Genomic DNA, 18,143 nt, shown 5'->3' on the forward strand with positions numbered 1-18,143 from the left:
TATTGGTGTTATTGTCACTTTTCCCATTTCGTTATATGATTTGAATATCCTTCAACTTACCTACAACAGAACTCTTCTGATCGCTTCACCAGTTATAAAAAAAAAAGCTTTAAACAAAATTGAAAAAGATACAGAAGAAACTACAAATGAGGAAGAAGAGACCAGGTGGATGATTGTAAATCTGTCTAATGTAAGTTAAACCATTAAAAAGAGACGTGGACAAAGTATACTGCAGGTAAGTATGACACATTACATAAACATTATTATTTATTGTTTTATATAGCACCATGTTATTCTGTAGCGCTGTACAATGGGTAGACAGGACATAACAAGTAGTATATAGCATAACAATTTGACTTACAGAAACAACAGGTGAGATGATACCTGCTTATTTATTATTCTGCTTAAATTTCAAACAACTTATCCTCACACTAAAGCTGCAAGATAAGTGGACTATGAGTATGTTCACATAGTGGGCTGCATGTGCACCCAGAATCTTTTTAACATCGGAGCAGTTCTCAAAACCAACCAACATCCCACCTGGTGGCCAAATTTGCACTTTAAAGGGACAGTTCAATGTCCCGGACACTCTCACTATAGAATAATGCATTTTAAAGTACTCTCTGAGTGGCAGAAAGTGAATGAGTACTTTCCACACATGCCCACAGGGAACTGAACAGAACCCAGTCCGCAGTGCTCCCCAGGCCAGCGCGGACGCTGCCTAGCGTTAAGTATATCACACGCATTCCATTTAGCTGGAGATAGAGGTAAATGCATACAGGGGAGGGGGATTCTGCAGAATCACCACATGCATTTGCAAAACACACAACACGAAGATGTAAAGGGACCATGCAGCTATCACATACATTGAAGTGGGCATGGTGGCTGGAGTGTCCATTTAATCTCTATGCCATCTGGTGTGTACCAGCATAGAGATAAAGATTGGAAACTTTAATGTAACCGTACATTTGATCCATGCATGTTAGCAAAATGGACAATGCAACATATAGGTGAATTTGTAAGTGACATCTGGTAATCTGATGAGAAGACGTGCACTTTTAAAGGTTACAGGTATCACTTTTGTAACTGAATGTAGCATTAGAAACAATATTCTTACTGTACTGCACTTACTGTTTATTGCCCAAATCCATTTTGGCTCATAATGTTTTCTGAGAACACTAAATTATCATGTAACCCAAAAGAAGACACAGATGCCATAGAAACTTTAAAAAAAAGCTTTTGTGTGTTTTTTGTGTGCATTAAAAAAAGGCTTGGATTAATCAACAGAAACAGAAGTTTGCATATGTGTGTACATGCAAGGAAGAACAGGGGAGAGCTACCTGCTTCGAGTCTGGTGGGTTAATGCCCATATGCACACATATACACATATATATTCAAAAACACTGCCACCATTACAAATACCTGCCCATACACACACACACTGCCCATACACACATGCACTACTCATATACACTGCCCTTACACACACCTGACTATATACACACAATGCCCTTACAAACACCTGCACACACATATACAAATACACTGTCTTTACACATGCCTGCTTATACATACCCATAAGCACTGCCCACCTATACACTGCCCTTACAGCTTCTTCTGCGCTAGCGATTGTTATTAAATTTATTTACAGACAACAAGTGAGGCTTTGTTATCAGTGGGATTGAAGTATATGGAATATATAGTCGAATAAATAGTTTACTGTATACAGGCGCGTGCTCTTAACGCTATATCTATATAGATAGATAGATAGATAGATAGATAGATAGATAGATAGATAGGTAGAAGCTCCACTCAGGCCAGGGCCTGGCCTTCTAAGTAGGATGCTTACAATTAGCAGGTATAGACGACCTCTGATGACGCTGACCATCTTTTGAAAGCTCAGACGCCAAACCAGAAAGATGGAAATTACATTAGTAAAATGTATTAGTAAGAGTAACAGATGTATGTATTAAGGTTCCTTGGCACAGTTACGATTCTCGTGTACCGTTTGCCGGCAATGAGGGTCCGGCTAACCGATAATACACTCATTAACGGAAACAACTTTAGCCGGAGTGCCTTAAAGAGTTAACAGCCCATCCGATAACCACGCCCATCATTCGACTACTAAGCGCGCTGGTCGTGGCGTCACTACGCGAGGAGTGTTACATGCCCATGGAATGTAGATCCGGCTGGGGAAACAGTGGCGTAGGGATACAGTGCTTGGGACGAGATGTCCTCGTCGGCTTGCACATTCCAGTAAAAATACGTCATTACACTTAGGATGGGCCGGACTGAGGTGTTTCTCAACTAGAGACGGCTAAACTGACGTCATTCGTTTTTGTTGTTATTTACTGCTTAGTCGCTTGAGCTACTTATGTTCACTGATATAGATCAAGACAAACAGGTTTCATTGTCTAAAACTGCATTTTACCTTAATATTTTCGGTAAGTTATTTACATAAAACATACTTGATTGCATGTTAGCGTGAGCCTGTTTTCTAGGATGGTGTGTGTATATATGTATATATATACAATATATATATATATATATATATATATATATATATATATATATATATATATATATGTGTATATATACACACATATTACAGTAAACATTAGCAAGCAGGGGTTAATAAAAAAATATAAAGTTATATTCTGCCATATTTCTGATACATCTTACTCTGGCTGAATAGTAACAGCAGGCCAGAGATCCTCTGAGGCGGACAGGAAAGCAGCTTTTGCTCAGGTCTCAGTAAATGACCGGGCGGAGGAGTCTTTAGAATCCGCTAATGGAAAATGAATGTGTAACGCGGTATGTTATACCTTTAACCGATAAGTCCAGACACTTAAATGATGATGTGTTTAAGTGATAAAGAGCTTTATTCATTAATCAGGGTTCACAAAATACCGTAACTTATCATTCAACTCCATGGCTTCTTTTTCCATTATAGTGGGCCAACCCGCTTTAGCCTCTTGGTTAGCCCTCTTTCCTGTGTTGGCCCTTCATAATGGATAGTGAAGACGGCATTTGAAACTAATTCTGTCAACTCCCATTTTAGTCAATAAACCTTCCTTGTGTACAGAGGTTACAGAAAATGTTTTGCTGTGATGGAATTATGATGCGATAACTAATGTTGTATATGCTGGTCCAAAGGTCTTCACAAAAGGGCAGTATAATCCGGAGTGTGTCGGTCCAGGTCAGACTGGTACTTTGTGAAGAATTTAGGACCATAGGCTTACGTGACCCCACTCCGTTCCTGCTTCCTCAGGCCGGCAGAGTGAGTAGGTGAGGGAGGGGGAGTATGTGTAAGAGTTTGTGTGTGAGCATGAGTGTGTATGTGAAAGTGTGTGTTAGCATGAGTATGTTGGTATAAATGTGTGGCAGTGCATGCGAGTTACAGGTCGATGGCAAGGGTCGCTGGGGCCACTTGGCTTTTCCTGTAATCCAACTAGGAATATAGGATCCACATCATGCATCAGACTTTACTAAAAACCTGAGCGAGGACGCGGGGAACACATACCTCATACCTATACATCCATTAGTGACTGTTCAATTTTAGGTGTCATGAAAAATGGCCTCTGGCGGGCAGATTGTTGATGTGTTGGTGAATTAGAGAAGTGTAGAGGTGATGTCTCTACACGTTTATATGGGTTCAGAACCTCTAAAACATTTCTTATTGACATACAACTCTTCACACAACCTTTTGTTCATTCAACTGTCCAATAATACCAACGCTCCAGTAGGCCAGTGACACCGTCCCAAAGAGGCAGCGCTGCTGGTACCCTCCAAACCATAAGGAACTGGGGGCAAAAGGGGTCCCTACTGATAGCCTTTAACTCTAGCTACATAAGTGTTACCCCTCAAAGGCAGGGTAGGCCTCTAGATGCATTAGAAAGCCCTAGTAAGGATGACTGTGATTTAGCATTGGACTAAAAGTCACCGAATGCTGTGTCCCAATACAGATGTTTTCTCACATAAACGCCAAAAACTATTTTAAAAAGTATTATTTTTTCACAAAAATGGTAATTATGATATTACAGTAATGGGCAATCTGATGAGGGGCAGTACATGGCGTGGATGCCATAGACATTCTCTTGGGTCCCCAAGCCTTAAATGTTCAGCACGGTCACTGACTAAACTATTAATGAAAATACCACTTTATTGCGCGACTTTTATAAGTTCCCCCAGGCTTCAGGTATTAAAAGCATACGAGCCAGATGTATAAAGCGCTCCATAAAACGTTTATTTTATACGTTAAACGCAGCAATTGCTGATCAAATTGTTAGGTTCGTCGCGGTTGACACGAGTTAATTAGCTGCTGTTGGATCTTAACGTAACATTAACGCCTGCGGTACGGTGGATTACGTGAGTGTCTTTCCCGTGCCTACGCCTGCCGGGAATCCGGACTACTTTGCAAATCTTTTCAGTGCGGACGTACACAGTATCGGCGCACGCAGACGTACCGCGTCACCGGCCGGCTCCCTCTCTCCCTCACCGTTGCGGTTACGTTTCGTTCTACGGGAATGGCGTCTGTTCCTCAGCATCCCACTCCCGCTTTTCGCCCTGCAGATGGAATCCTTATCGGAGACCGGCTATATTCAGAAGTCTACCTCACTATCGACAACTCCCTCATCCCGGAGGAGAGGCTGTCACCCACGCCGTCCATGCTGGATGGCCTGGACCTCGAGACCGAAAGTGACTTGCGTATTCTGGGATGCGAGCTTATCCAGTCTGCCGGCATTCTACTCCGCCTGCCCCAGGTAAGAGGCTCAGGGCATTCTGTAGTCGGTACTGCGCCCGCAAAGTATCCTTTAGTGTGCCCAGTACTTATCTAACAACCGAGAGGGTCGCAGAGGCCTCCTCAGCGCGCAGCAGTAAGAATGGGGATCACAAAATGGCGGCGCGCACTGCTCTTATCTAACCTGCTCCTTTATGGCTACGGCCTTGCCCGCTATAATGCATTGTTGTCTTCCCTCTTTTTCTAGGTGGCCATGGCGACCGGGCAGGTGCTGTTCCACCGGTTCTTCTACTCCAAGTCTTTTGTTAAGCACAGCTTCGAGGTGAGGGGTCCTTTTTTTGGCGCTTTATTTGGAAGCTTCACATTTGTCGGTTCGGGGGTCGGGCGTTGTTGGGAACCGCAGTGCATTACTCTGTGTAGTGACGGCCACATTCACTCTTAATGTGCAATAGTTATGGGTATTTGGGGCCGTTATGTCCCTCCAAGTGGGAATTTATAGGCATTTGTAATAGCTGTAGCTTGTGCTGATATACTCAGGAAAAGGATAACCATCGAACATTTTAATGTAGACATGGAAGGAAGATAAAGCCAGTATGTTATCGCTGCTTGAGTACAGGTGATTCTGTAAAGTATATCTTTAAACAGACAAGCCAAGGTTTCCTTAGACGCATTTGATTAATGTTAATAATTGCTAATCCATTTGCTGAGTTGAGTACCCTGCAATGTCGTAGTAGACGGTTCGCTTCGTTGGTTTTAGAGATATTTAAATAATCGCCTTGCTGTTCTATTATTACAGCGGGCTGCAATACATAAGTTGCGTAATATGTTTGCCCATGGTTGGTTGGAATGACACGTCACATTGACCCTTTTTCCAGATCGTTGCCATGGCCTGTGTCAATCTTGCTTCCAAAATTGAAGAAGCCCCAAGACGAATAAGGGATGTGATAAATGTATTTCATCACTTACGCCAGTTAAGAGTTAAAAGGTATGTATGTTTTTTTGTTGATTATGGTTTATTTTCATGGTTTGTAAAATATCTGCATAAAGTGTGATTTTCTACTTATATTGTATTTTTTTTTTTTACCTGACCCACTAACTTTTATCCAACAGGTTGCTTTTTTTTAATTTTGCCTTTTTTGATACAGTTTCCATATGCTTAATACAAATAATTCAACATAAAGCTTTGTATCTTTCACCCATCAACATTGTTAAATTGAATGCGTTACTTTTACTTAGTATGTGTATATTTAAGGTTTTATTTCATATGAATATTTTGCTTAATTTTTCAGTTAAGGTCTTGTGTTGGAATACTGTTTTCAACACTTAGCTATGTATGGGATCACCAGGCCTAATAAACACAGAATCCCTATGTAACAAGTCAGGAACTTGGCACAGGTTTGGTTTTGCTGTAGTTTGTTCATAAGATATTAAGGACCCCATTCTTTGCAATTTTAGAACCACACTTCTGAGAGTGAATTTGTAAAATGCTCCTTACCCCAGGTTATGAATTCAAACATTTCCTAATATGACAGTTGGGTGGGTAACAGATTGTATAAGGGATAATTTTAAAGGTAATTATGGCATTTACCTTTTTTGATTTTCTACTATGGTACTTGTCGTCATCTTCAACAAAGGTGCAAGCCGTCTGGCCTGTATTCACTGCTATTTCATTGTGGATGAAGATGCAGTCACAGAAAGTCAGGGACAAAAAGCTGTAAAGAGTTAGCAGGTCAATGAATCCTCGACTTGATCTTTTGAGCACAGCAGAACCCCACGGTTTTAGATCCAGCTGCCCTAGCATGTTGGATTGTGGGCATTTCTTATGACAGGAATAGAGATGGTATACAGTTAACTTAGTAAAACTGGGTTTCTTAAGGAATGCACAGTACAGCACTTTTTGTTCATCATGTAGAATTCAGTTTTCCATTTTGAAACTGACTCTAAGATCCTAAATCATTGTCTGGGTTTTGTGGGATAAAGTCTCATGCATTGTTTTTTTGAGTGTGATACGTCTGCCCGCAGTATGTGTATATAGGTGACTTGAACCCGTGTTCTTATTAAAACAAAATCTCAAGACGTTCTTATTAATGTCCTATATTTATGCCTTCAGTTTGCTTTACATTATTTAACCTAAGTTTGTGAAATTATCAAACTACGGCTTAAAGGAACCTTGATTCGCTGATGCAAATTCACACTATACTGACGATCAGTACGTACAGCAACTTAATGCAAGTGTGAATGTAAAATTGGTTACAAGTAACTTGAATTTTACTTACACGGACAGATCATCTATAAACTTTTGGTCTGAAAATTTCCCTGCAAAGAATTTACTCAAATCACCCCTTTTTGGGTAAAAGTGTGGTGTCTTATTGCTTATGACATGTAAAGCAAGCAGAACGATTTCGTGTTGCATTTCTGTGCACTTGCTACATTTATTGACTTCCAATTTTTTTCCCTTGCAACCGACTTATACAGCGACCAGCTACATTTACCAATGCCTGGGTGATGTGGAGTGGTACATAGAGATGAAGCTGTCGTCTTGGCAACAGTGAGTGAAGTGTCGAAAATCCCCATGGAGAAGCCAGTGCTCCGAGAATAGGTCACTGGAATCGGGGAATCGCAGGTTGGACACTGGTGAACCATTTGGACAGACTCCTGTTATGTTATGAACTTTTCTCTTTGCTGTCCAAGCTTATTTTAACTGATTGACATGTGACTCTTTTGCTATACCCATTTATATCAGACAACATTAAGACAGTTTATACTGATTCATGTAAATGAAGTAGCCATAGGATATAATCAATACTATAAAACTATACTGTTCACTGTACTGTTTTCATATACATTAGTTATGTATAATTCAGCCTAATTCCATGGCAACTTGGTTCACCCATGTTGTAATCAGCCTCTGAATACTTAAATGGATTTCTTTTGCCCAACTCTAAACTATAGTGAGTATATTTCTAAAAAATAATGTGGCTATAAAACATCCAATGCCTCATATCCACTATTTTCCAGATAGCCTTATTTTAATGTATTGGCTACAAAACTGTAAAACTATAGCTACCAAATTTGAAGGAAGATGTAAATGTGTGTGCTGTAAATACATATGGTGTGCAGGGACTGCAGATGGTGATTTATCCAAATATAACCGCAGCGTGGCTTTGTAATACCCTGGCATCACCCACTTAGCAATTTTTTTTTTTTATGGCATGTTGATATTTCAATTATGCCTTTGAAAATTGTAAATTCACCACAATATATTATTGATGTATTTATTCTGCATAATTAAACTCCCCTTAGCCGTTTCTTGGAGCTTCAGATATACTGGACATGTTTCTAATCCACCTGGTCCCTTTTTTTCCCTTTTCTATCTTAAAACCCATTGTTAGTCCACGAATCTGCTCAAAATAGCCTCTCTATATTAAACAGAGGATTGCCTCATCACTAATCCATGATATTTTTAGTATTATATTCTATACAATAGGCTTAACCTATTTTCCCTTTCAGACCTTTGCTCTTTCATTTTCTGTTTATGGCTCTTAAACTTGCTCATGAACGTTTACAAGTCCAAAATGTATCCTTCACTTGATTAGTCAAACATAGCCTTGAAAAGCAATTGCTGGTCAAGAGTTATTTCACATAGTAATTGTATAGTATTAAACATGTTACTCCTAATCACACACATGAAAAGTGTGTATTTAAATCGATTCATTCTCTGGTTATCCTCGTCTCCTCTTTCCAAGGTTTGCACTCAACTGAGGTCTCTTTGCTACTGACATGCCCTTGGTCCATAAACTGTAATTATAACGGTTTTGGAGCCAATAGATGTAAATATGGCTGCTTGAAAAATAGTGGATACACGGCATGGGATGTTTTTATGTCAAGGTATACAGGATTTTTTTGGAGCCACTTTATTTTGCAGAGTCTGCTAATGTTTTAGAAACAGAAACAGTCAATATAATCTGGAATTGAAGAAAAATATACATTGGTGTGTTTAGAGGCTGATTATTTACAATATGAGTGACCCTAAATGCCCTAGAGCTGCTCTGAATTATGTTACTAATAAATCCCATATGAAAACACTTTTAAAGCTCACTGCCTATTTTAGGACGGAAGTACTTGGAACAGCTTCAGGATGTCAATTCCACTAGGTACATGTAGTATTATCATATAGCGCCAACGATTTACGCAGCGCTTATTACAGGTAGTAGTAGTTTATTGTAAAAAGTACTGTAACTCAAGCACTGCCTAACTGGGAGGTCGGGATCATTTTCTCTCAGGTTTAATACACATGTGCTGTTGGTAGATTTCTACAACAAAACATGAACGCATAGGTGGCTATACCTTTTTACATGTGAATAAGTGATTTGACCACGGGCCCTAACTATTACAGAATGTTCTCTTTCAGCACAAGCTACTTTCACAGGGTCCTTATTACTTTTTGGTGTATAAAGTAAATATATATAAAAACACAAACTTAATTGTGTTCTAGGAACTGTGTGTGTTCTATGGCCATTAGTGTTTTCCTTTAGTACTAATAGTACTATAGTATAGGATGGCTAATATCAGAAGCCATGTGCTGCTTTCCTTTATTTAATGTATTTTTTATGTAAACTAATACAGCATTTAGATATGTTTATTTGCAAGATTTGTGTTGTCCTGAAATCCCCTTCGTTCTTAGCCTCTGTATAGACAATTGGTTTCCTTTTGAATACACCATTTCAGTGCTGGTCCCTGCTAAATTTTTTCCTCTAGTATTATATGGCCATATATCGGCAAATACTTTTGGGGCATAGGCAAATTAATAAGCGCCCTTTTGCAGGGGAGTAAAATGAGCCCTTTATGCAATAATTCTCGATATTAATGTACAATTTGGTTTCTACAATATAAAAGTCGCTGATACAGAAAAGTATGCAAACAAGACATCATGTGAAATAAGTCTGTGGTGACTTTACCAGAACCTACCTTATGATATGTCTATGGACTTCTAAGGCGCGTGACTTATAGTGATGTGTATATAGATATATCCTTTGTGTGTGTATGATGTCATGTTAATTACCTATTTCTAGGGTACTGTAAGCAGCAATATTGTTGTAAATTATACCCTTACATCCCCAGAAAAGCTATATGTAATTACAGTATCATACATCTGCTAGACTATTCAAAGTTTTACCCAAATGCCTAATGTTTATCGGTTGTGAGCAGCTAATACTGACCAGCAGTTTAAGTTTTGCTTTCCAGCTATGCCCAGAGTGATTATTGGCACTTGGCTCAAAACCATAGCAGTCAGATAAATGACTTCTTACCAGATTTTTGAGGTTGGCATTTATGAAGCTAATTTATATATTTGGATGACCATTTCTATGACCTTTTCTAGCTGCTTAAATAAGCTGGCTCATTAGTGTAATGGAAATCTGTCCTGCAGTTTACTTTATTATCATTGTTTTATATAGCACCTTCAAATTCCATAGAGCTGTACAGTGGGTAGACAGGACATAACAAGTAGTACATAATATAACTGACATACAGAAACGGGTGAGGAGGACCCTGCTCAAATGAGCTTACAATCTAGAGATTTAGCGGCAGTGCAAGTGCTATGTCTAGAAGGGAAACCATTGCTATCTTTAGCCACCCTGATCTAGCTTAACAATACATGCAATTTTTTTGCAGATCCTAATGGATACTGTCCCTTTTAACAAGAGGCATGTTAAAAGCTTAATGATTTTGATGATTCTTGCCACTGATTGGCTGCTTGAAGAAGCCAGTCTGCACCAGGAAAGGTCTATTGAAATCAGCGAGAGTGCTTTCTGCACATGCGCACCAGGGTCTGGAAGCATTTCCCTAGCCAACGATAGTATATCACATGCATGGAGGTGTCTGGCTGAACTCATCTCATGCATAGAAAACATAATTTTACTATTCTGTGGAACGAGGAAAGCAATTTTATGGCATCTCCTCCACAATAATTAGGTCAACTTATACAATACAAAATAGCTTTTGAATTATCGCCCCTCCGAAGAAAATAGGAAAAAGAGCATGTACTGAATTTTACTTGGCATTTTTCTTTTTAGAAACTTGTTTGGTAATCTATAATTTTCAGGTTTAACAAGGATTCTTCGGTTGGTGCTTATTTTAATGTAGTTAAAACTAGCTGGTATATATTGATAAATTCTCTGTATCAACCCTTTAATGATGCCAAGATCAACAGTTTCCTGTCTGTAAATGGCCAGAAATCATTTAAATTAAACTTGGACAGCATAAGGGAAAGTTTGAACATGCATACAGGAAGCTAACAATTTCTGTTGCCGTGTAGTCGGTTGGAAGGGAAAAAAAACCCAATGTTCATTAGCATGACACTATATACAATTTGATTGCAAAACCATATTGATTTTATTTCCCACAAATTAGGACCACATACCCTCTGATACTTGATCAGAGCTACATAAACACCAAAAATCAAGTAATCAAAGCGGAGAGAAGAGTTCTGAAGGAGTTGGGATTTTGTGTTCATGTCAAACACCCACACAAAGTGAGTATGTTATGTAACTAGTACAGGGCTGCAACCCGGTACTATGTGTGTGTCTACATATGATGTGTGATGTACTTCTGCTTTAACGTGTTTGCCTTGGTATGTACACCAGTGGTGCACATTTCCAGTGCAGTGAATTTTCCTAGTTCATCGTGTAAATTATACAACTGTTCGTATTCTTAACTGGAGAACAACATTTCAAAGAGGGATGTGCTCCACATTAATAGTTTGTTTTATTTTTAATTGCTGTAAAAGTAGTGTCTTCTTTTCGTGTAGTATTTACTCTTTATGTAAGAACAGAAATGGCTACTTGTAGTGTGTGTGTGTGTGTATATATGTGTATATATATATTATATATATATATATATATATATAATACATAAGATATATTTTTTTTCTTTTAGATGATTGTGATGTATCTGCAAGTCCTAGAATGTGAACGGAATCAAACCCTTGTTCAAACTGCCTGGTGAGTTTTATTTTAAATTTGTCACAAGCCAAGTGAATAGTAACAGAAATGGGAATTATATGTTGTAGGCGACTTTAGCGGCAATATACCTGTTTCTGCTTACTATTTTCATGGCTTGATCGTTAAGTCAGATGGAGATCTCTGTTTAACATTTGTCTTTTTTTTTCTACTCTTTGGTTAAAGGGTAGTCCATGATGGTAAGTCATAGAACTCTGCCCTCTGCACCACAGCCTCCGAATGGCCTGATTGGCTGCTCTTCTCTTCAGCCAATGCAGTGCAAGCTCTCATCCGAGATTCACTGAAGTGCTCCATATCCATCTGGCCGCATCTTCTAGTTCTCTCGTGGTGTGGAAAGGATTTGTATATTTGCTTTCAGAAGTATTACTTTTGTACTATGTAGAAAAGGGCAAAGGAATTTTAAACATTCAGTAAATGATATCTTAATGCCTCTTTCAGGAGAGTCATTTTCTGTGTGAGTCCAGTGAATGTCAAGGAAAGTATGTCCATTTATTCTTAGGAATTAGACATTAATTTTACGTAGCATAGGAGATTTTGTTTTCCCTAAGAACATAAGTGTGTTTCTCCAAACAGTAAAGTCTCAGTATTGCAAAAAATAAAATCGCTATATAAGCTATTGATCCCAATGTATAAAACATTAGCCAGATATATTTCTTTTGCTTGGCTCCCTAATATTTCAACAGAATTGAGCATTCACAGTCCAGCACAGCAGCTGCTGAGTTCTGTTCCCGTATCCTATCTTAGCGTTTTAACACCAGCCGAAAGCTGTTGAGGACATCTGATCACTGGTATTTGCGGCAAAGAAATCCATGGGCAGCTTTTTCTCAATTTTATTCTTTACCTGTCATTTGAGTGTATAATGTTTTGATTGTTACTATTTTATTTTTATAAATTAACATCATATTTTGCAGTGCATATATAAAATGCTGAATGAACATCCTACTTGAAGCTCAGTAGCGAGACTATGAATTAAAGTATTTCTCATTACCAAACTAGCTACTTTTGCAGTCTTAGACATTGTTGGAATATTTAATTATTCTGTCTCTCATAAAAACTCTTATCAATGCAAAACTGCAGTGGTCTGGGGCCAGCATGCTGATTTTCATGTAGCCTCCATTAAAGCCAGGACAATAAATATGTAGTTTTGCATTTATTTCATAGTTTATTTTAACTGCTGTTCCAGCTTAAGTTCAAAGCATTATTTGCCATCTGTATCGCTCCATCATTTTGTATGCATGATGGCTGGATATATACATACTTATGGCCGATTTTGTCAGGTATCCTTCCGTGTTATGCAATGTCAAATCAATATCGATGTACTAATTTTATATTTGTACTAGATTTTCACTCCTCCTTGATGGGTCTATCCTATATCAAGTGTAACCATAGATTCGCTTTGCCACTTTAAAACACAACAGGCCTTCTTAGCTTCGGGTGTTAAATAAAAGTAGCTTGTGTAATATAAATGCGTAGGAGTACAGTTTTATTACGTAATAGTTTCTAAAGATATACGTTTTAATTATATTCAAGAAATTTAAATAAAATGCCAATAACTAAATTTCTGCATTGAATGTCTTCTTATGGATGAATTATGAAGCCACTGTGTAACTTGTAATTATGTTGGATCATTGTTTTGTTCCCCAGTGTTATGTACTCCAGCATTAGACACAGTGAGCACACACTGATGTAAATATTTTAAGTATTTCAAACTGTGGTTAGTTACACTCAAATCACCTCACCGGTTTATAAATATATATTTACAGTATACAGAAGTAAACATTTTGGGCCTCCGGTATCTCTGTCCAGTGGAACATGTCTTGTATTAATGCCTTTTGATGCTTATGTCTTTCAGGAACTACATGAATGATTGCCTGCGCACCAGTGTGTTTGTGCGATTTGATGCAGAAACTATTGCCTGTGCTTGTATTTATCTTGCTGCTAGAGCGTTACAGGTAGGTCTGGTTCTTTTATTGCCATTGCTAGCAGTAATTTACTAGTAGTGACATTTTCTAAATTTGTTCTCAACTGTTAAATTACAGTAACAAAGTTTGTTTGGGGAAGCATAAAACTTGCTACGTAACCTTTTATCTTTTATTTTTAGATTTCTCTGCCTAATAGACCACACTGGTTTTTATTGTTTGGAGCTACTGAGGAAAACATTCAAGAAGTCTGCGTAACGACACTGAAGCTCTACACCAGGAAAAAGGTATAGCGGCATTCAAATTAGTCCTTCGTGTTTTGCTAAACTTTGAATTGAGAGTTAACCAGTTAACAGTCCAATATCCCAGACACTCCTACTATACATGAATGCATATTAAAGTACTTTGAGTACTTTACTAAAATAATGCATGGACACGCGAGTTGCAGTCCTGCTGCGAATGCTGCCCTGTTCCTTGCTGATCTGACATGTCTTGGCACTGGCTGCTTGGACCTGTCAGTCAGTGGCAGAAAATAGCTCCCATTGATTTCAGAGGAAAGACTTTCCGCACATGCATACTGGGGCCTGAGCAGATCCCTGCACACACCCTTCACCTGGGCAAGTGCTGGAGGCTAGTGCTTGGGGAGAATGCAGCTTTAAAACACAGCTGGAGTGCCACTTTATAGCACACATCTAATTTGTAACGTGTATAAAACAAACTGTTCCTTTTGAAAGGGAAAGATATTTTGTACCATAACTGCGTAGTTTTATGGCACTATGCTTTACTTGTGCCTAATATGAAGCTACATTACTAGTAACATACTATGGTTAATTTGAAGTAAATAAGGCATTTTCATTACTGCGCTTTATTTTCAACAGCCAAACTATGAGTTTCTAGAAAAGGAAGTGGAAAAGCGGAAGGTGGCATTACAAGAAGCTAAATTAAAAGCGAAGGGATTGAATCCTGACGGGACTCCAGCTCTTTCGACAATGGGAGGATTCTCTCCTGCGTCTAAACCATGTAAGTGTTCGGTTTCAATGCGAGTTGCTTTATGGAAATATTTCTGTGCAAAAATAGCCTCGTCTTAAGTCATGACTCTTGTTCTTGACAAGCAGGATATTTTTGTATGTGATTGCCAAACTATAAAACATTGTCAGGTTATTTTGATGAAACCTTTTTAGCCATAGAGGTGCTATTTGTTTACATTACACTGAGGATGCGTTTTGGCTGGAAATGTATGCTACCATAGCTTCAAATCAGATGCTTACGAAGTTTTGCCATTCTCCCTGGGTGCTTGGAGTACTAGAAACAATGTACATGTCTGAAACCTCCTGTCAAGGCTGATCAGTGTCTATGGGGCAGGTAGTTATTGCACTGCTGGCTCCCAGTTTTTGTTCCAATCTTGATTGGGTTTCATTAATATCCTCCGAGCTCTTAAGTAAACATCTTTTTTCCGAACTACAAATAGTTTGGGGACTAACATGTTCCTTTATTGAACACTATTGCTTTCTGTATTTAAATATTATCTAAATACTGTGTGTTGTTTTTCAGCTTCTCCGCGGGAAATAAAAACAGATGAAAAGTCACCTGTGTCTGCTAAAGTTAAACGCGAATCAGATGATAAGCAGACAAGTAAAAGTCCATACAACGGGTATATACATCAATTAACTTGTTTACTTTTCTAAAATGTTGCTCCTATGAACATATCTTGCAAAAGTTAACTTGTAAAGCCACCACTTTTCAGTATCTTATCAGTTCAGGCGTCAGTTAAAATGCAAATTTGTCCTTCATGAGGTACTAGGATGGTCATGAGGTGTCCATTCTTAGGTGCTATAAACCCAGTAATAATCAAGGTATTGTATTATAGTATCCTTTTTACTTTAATAAACTGGGAATTTCGTGACCAGTGCCAACCCCCTTTATTGTAAGCACATGAATTTATAACTGGCTTTATGCTTTTATATACGTGTTCATATGAATTTGAGAGTCTGAAATATTTAGTACTCAAGCTCATCCCATTACCAAATTGCTCTTCTCCTGTACAAGTTTTTTTTAAATGTTGTTTCTTATTTTTTTTTTCAGGCTACGTAAAGAAGGTAAAAGAAGCCAAAGTATCAGCAGATCAAGATCGCAAACAAAATCAAGATCAAGATCTCGCTCTCCTCGCAGGCAGTAAGTGGCATTCCTAATGACTTAACCCTTTTTTGCAGGGTCTGATTGTTGCCTAATGTGTTAATCCTTCATTATCTTTTATATAGCGCCAACAATTTATACAGCGCTTCCTACATTACATGCATTCAATGGGACTGACAAACTGATGCATAATGTAAATAATAGGGCCCTTCTAGCAAGCTTAAAATGTAGAAGGGTTGGGATGTGGAAAGACAGCTCTAATGCCTCTATAGCTGAATGGGATTTGAGGATTTCAGATGATAAAATGGCTTCATTTTTCAAATCACCCGTCCTGTATCCCCGTCTGCCATCATATACAGGTTTTATGCACTTCCTGTGGCTGTCCTTGTACTACAATAGCTTGAGTGCTGTTATCAAAGATTACAAATTAATTTATTATATCTGTTCTTAAAATGGTTTTCAAAATATGAGATAGGTGATGCATACAGGTTAATTTTCTCATAAGTGACACATTTTGATCTTTCTTAAGCTATAACAATCGACGGAGCCGTTCTGGAACCTACAGCTCAAGGTCAAGGAGCCGATCTCGCAGCCACAGTGAGAGCCCTCGTAGACTTCATCATAACCATGGATCACCACACCTCAAACCCAAGCACCGTGTAGATGACCTGAGAGGCTCAAGCAGGCATGGTCATAAAAGGAAGAAATCACATTCTCCAACACCAAGTAAATCCAGGGATCACGTTGATCATGCCAAGAAGCACAGACATGACAGAGGGCATCACAGGGATAGACGAGACCGCTCCCGATCTTTCGAGAGGTCACACAAAAGCAAGCATCACAGCAGCAGCCATTCAGGACATGGCAGACACAGGCGCTGAACATTTGCAGCATAGTAAAGTAATTTTGTAATGTTCAGCTGTATAGTTTATGGACTTTAATCTGGATTTTGTATGAAGAGGAAACAGCATTGGGCTTTACAGTTCCAGACCTTTAGCAGTTATCTTTTGCACATTATACCTTGGCAGTATAATCTTTGTAAGGAACGTTGGTCAGGCTAAATTGTTCTAGAGCTGTGTGTAAAATATAAAAGCTTCAGTAAGTTGCTGTAAAGATGGATGACTTATTTTTTTTATATGAAGCTGTTGCAGACACTGTTATATTTAAACATGATTATTTAAGACTTTGTGAGATTTCTTACATTTTGGTTTTAGTCTGCGTGTAAACAGTTTGATTTTTATGAAGAAATAAATTAGAAAAAAATACTTGTGCTGTATTTGTAGCAGGAACATACTTGGTTAGATATTTATACAATCCATTCCAACGTGGGAAGATTTTTTTTATCACTCAAACTAAATTACGGGAATCGTGCGTGTAAAGGGATCAGAAGGGGTGTAAAACACTATTCTTTCATGTACAGATGCTTTGTTGCCATGGTGACAAAGCTTTCTAGGGCAGGGGCGGCCTGTGGGCCAAATGCGGACCGCCGGACTTCGAGGTGCGGCCCACATAAGCTTTTTCCCGGTGACTTCACGTCATGTGGCCTTCATTAGGCGGCCAGCGTGTACACACCATGCCCCCCCGTGGCATAAGTGCCTCAGCTCTTCGTCCCGCCCCTTTAAAGACGTAACACTCAAGGGGGTGGGCTCACAGAAGAGTTCCTCCTGACAGGGAGAGGATCATCATGTCGGAAGACAACAGGGTGGAAAAAAACCCCACAAAAATTTAAGTATTACCAAAAAAATAGTTATAGGAAAGTGGACCCATAATGAAAGGGTGGGGGAGAAATTCCCTTGGTAATCAATAGGGGGGGTAGCTGGGGGTAATTCACATGGCAGTGGGGGCATCTATAGACGAGGGTGGTTGGGCATCACATTAGCCAATACAAAAAGGGTGGGGGCATCAATACACAAGGGAGGGGATTGGCTGGGGCATCACATACAGCAATCTACAAGGGTGTGGGGGCATAAATGCACAAAGGGCAATACACAAGGTTGTTCGGGGGGGGCACATCAAGTCATACTAAAGGGGGCCAGGCTGGGGCATCGATACAAAAGGGGCAGTTAATGACAAAGCAGTGTAGAAAATACTTGTTTTTTTTTTTTATGCTACAGCAGAGCCTGTCCTGATGTGTGTTTGGGAGTCGGTGTGGCAGAGCCTGTCCTGGTGTGTGTATGTTTGGGTGTTGTGGCAGAGCCTGTCCTGGTGTGCTTGGGTGTCGGTGTGGCAGAGCCTGTCCTGGTGTGTGTATGTTTGGGTGTTGTGGCAGAGCCTGTCCTGGTGTGTTTGGGTGTCGGTGTGGCAGAGCCTGTCCTGGTGTGTGTATGTTTG

General features: G+C 39.2%; 1 protein-coding gene across 1 annotated transcript; it reads left to right on the forward strand.

Moving 5' to 3' along the window:
• The first annotated feature begins 4,524 nt into the window (after positions 1-4,524).
• On the forward strand, positions 4,525-17,077 carry CCNL1 (cyclin L1). The gene is made up of 11 exons (XM_053459083.1): positions 4,525-4,763; positions 4,989-5,063; positions 5,617-5,726; positions 11,153-11,273; positions 11,678-11,742; positions 13,613-13,712; positions 13,862-13,966; positions 14,558-14,699; positions 15,231-15,330; positions 15,762-15,851; positions 16,342-17,077. The coding sequence occupies exons 1-11, from the start codon at positions 4,527-4,529 to the stop codon at positions 16,691-16,693; spliced, it is 1,497 nt and encodes a 498-aa protein (XP_053315058.1). The 5' UTR covers positions 4,525-4,526; the 3' UTR covers positions 16,694-17,077.
• The last annotated feature ends 1,066 nt before the right edge of the window (positions 17,078-18,143 follow it).

The sequence above is a fragment of the Spea bombifrons genome, chromosome 3, assembly GCF_027358695.1.
Source record: "Spea bombifrons isolate aSpeBom1 chromosome 3, aSpeBom1.2.pri, whole genome shotgun sequence".
Lineage (NCBI taxonomy): Eukaryota > Metazoa > Chordata > Amphibia > Anura > Pelobatidae > Spea > Spea bombifrons.

Excerpts from the sequence above, each read along its gene's own strand:
- CCNL1 (XM_053459083.1), top strand. The coding sequence starts at position 4,527 with ATGGCGTCTGTTCCTCAGCATCCCACTCCCGCTTTTCGCCCTGCAGAT. Across the intron at positions 14,700-15,230 it reads CTCTCCTGCGTCTAAACCAT|CTTCTCCGCGGGAAATAAAA; the intron begins GTAAGTGTTCGG and ends GTTGTTTTTCAG. Across the intron at positions 15,331-15,761 it reads AGTAAAAGTCCATACAACGG|GCTACGTAAAGAAGGTAAAA; the intron begins GTATATACATCA and ends TTTTTTTTTCAG.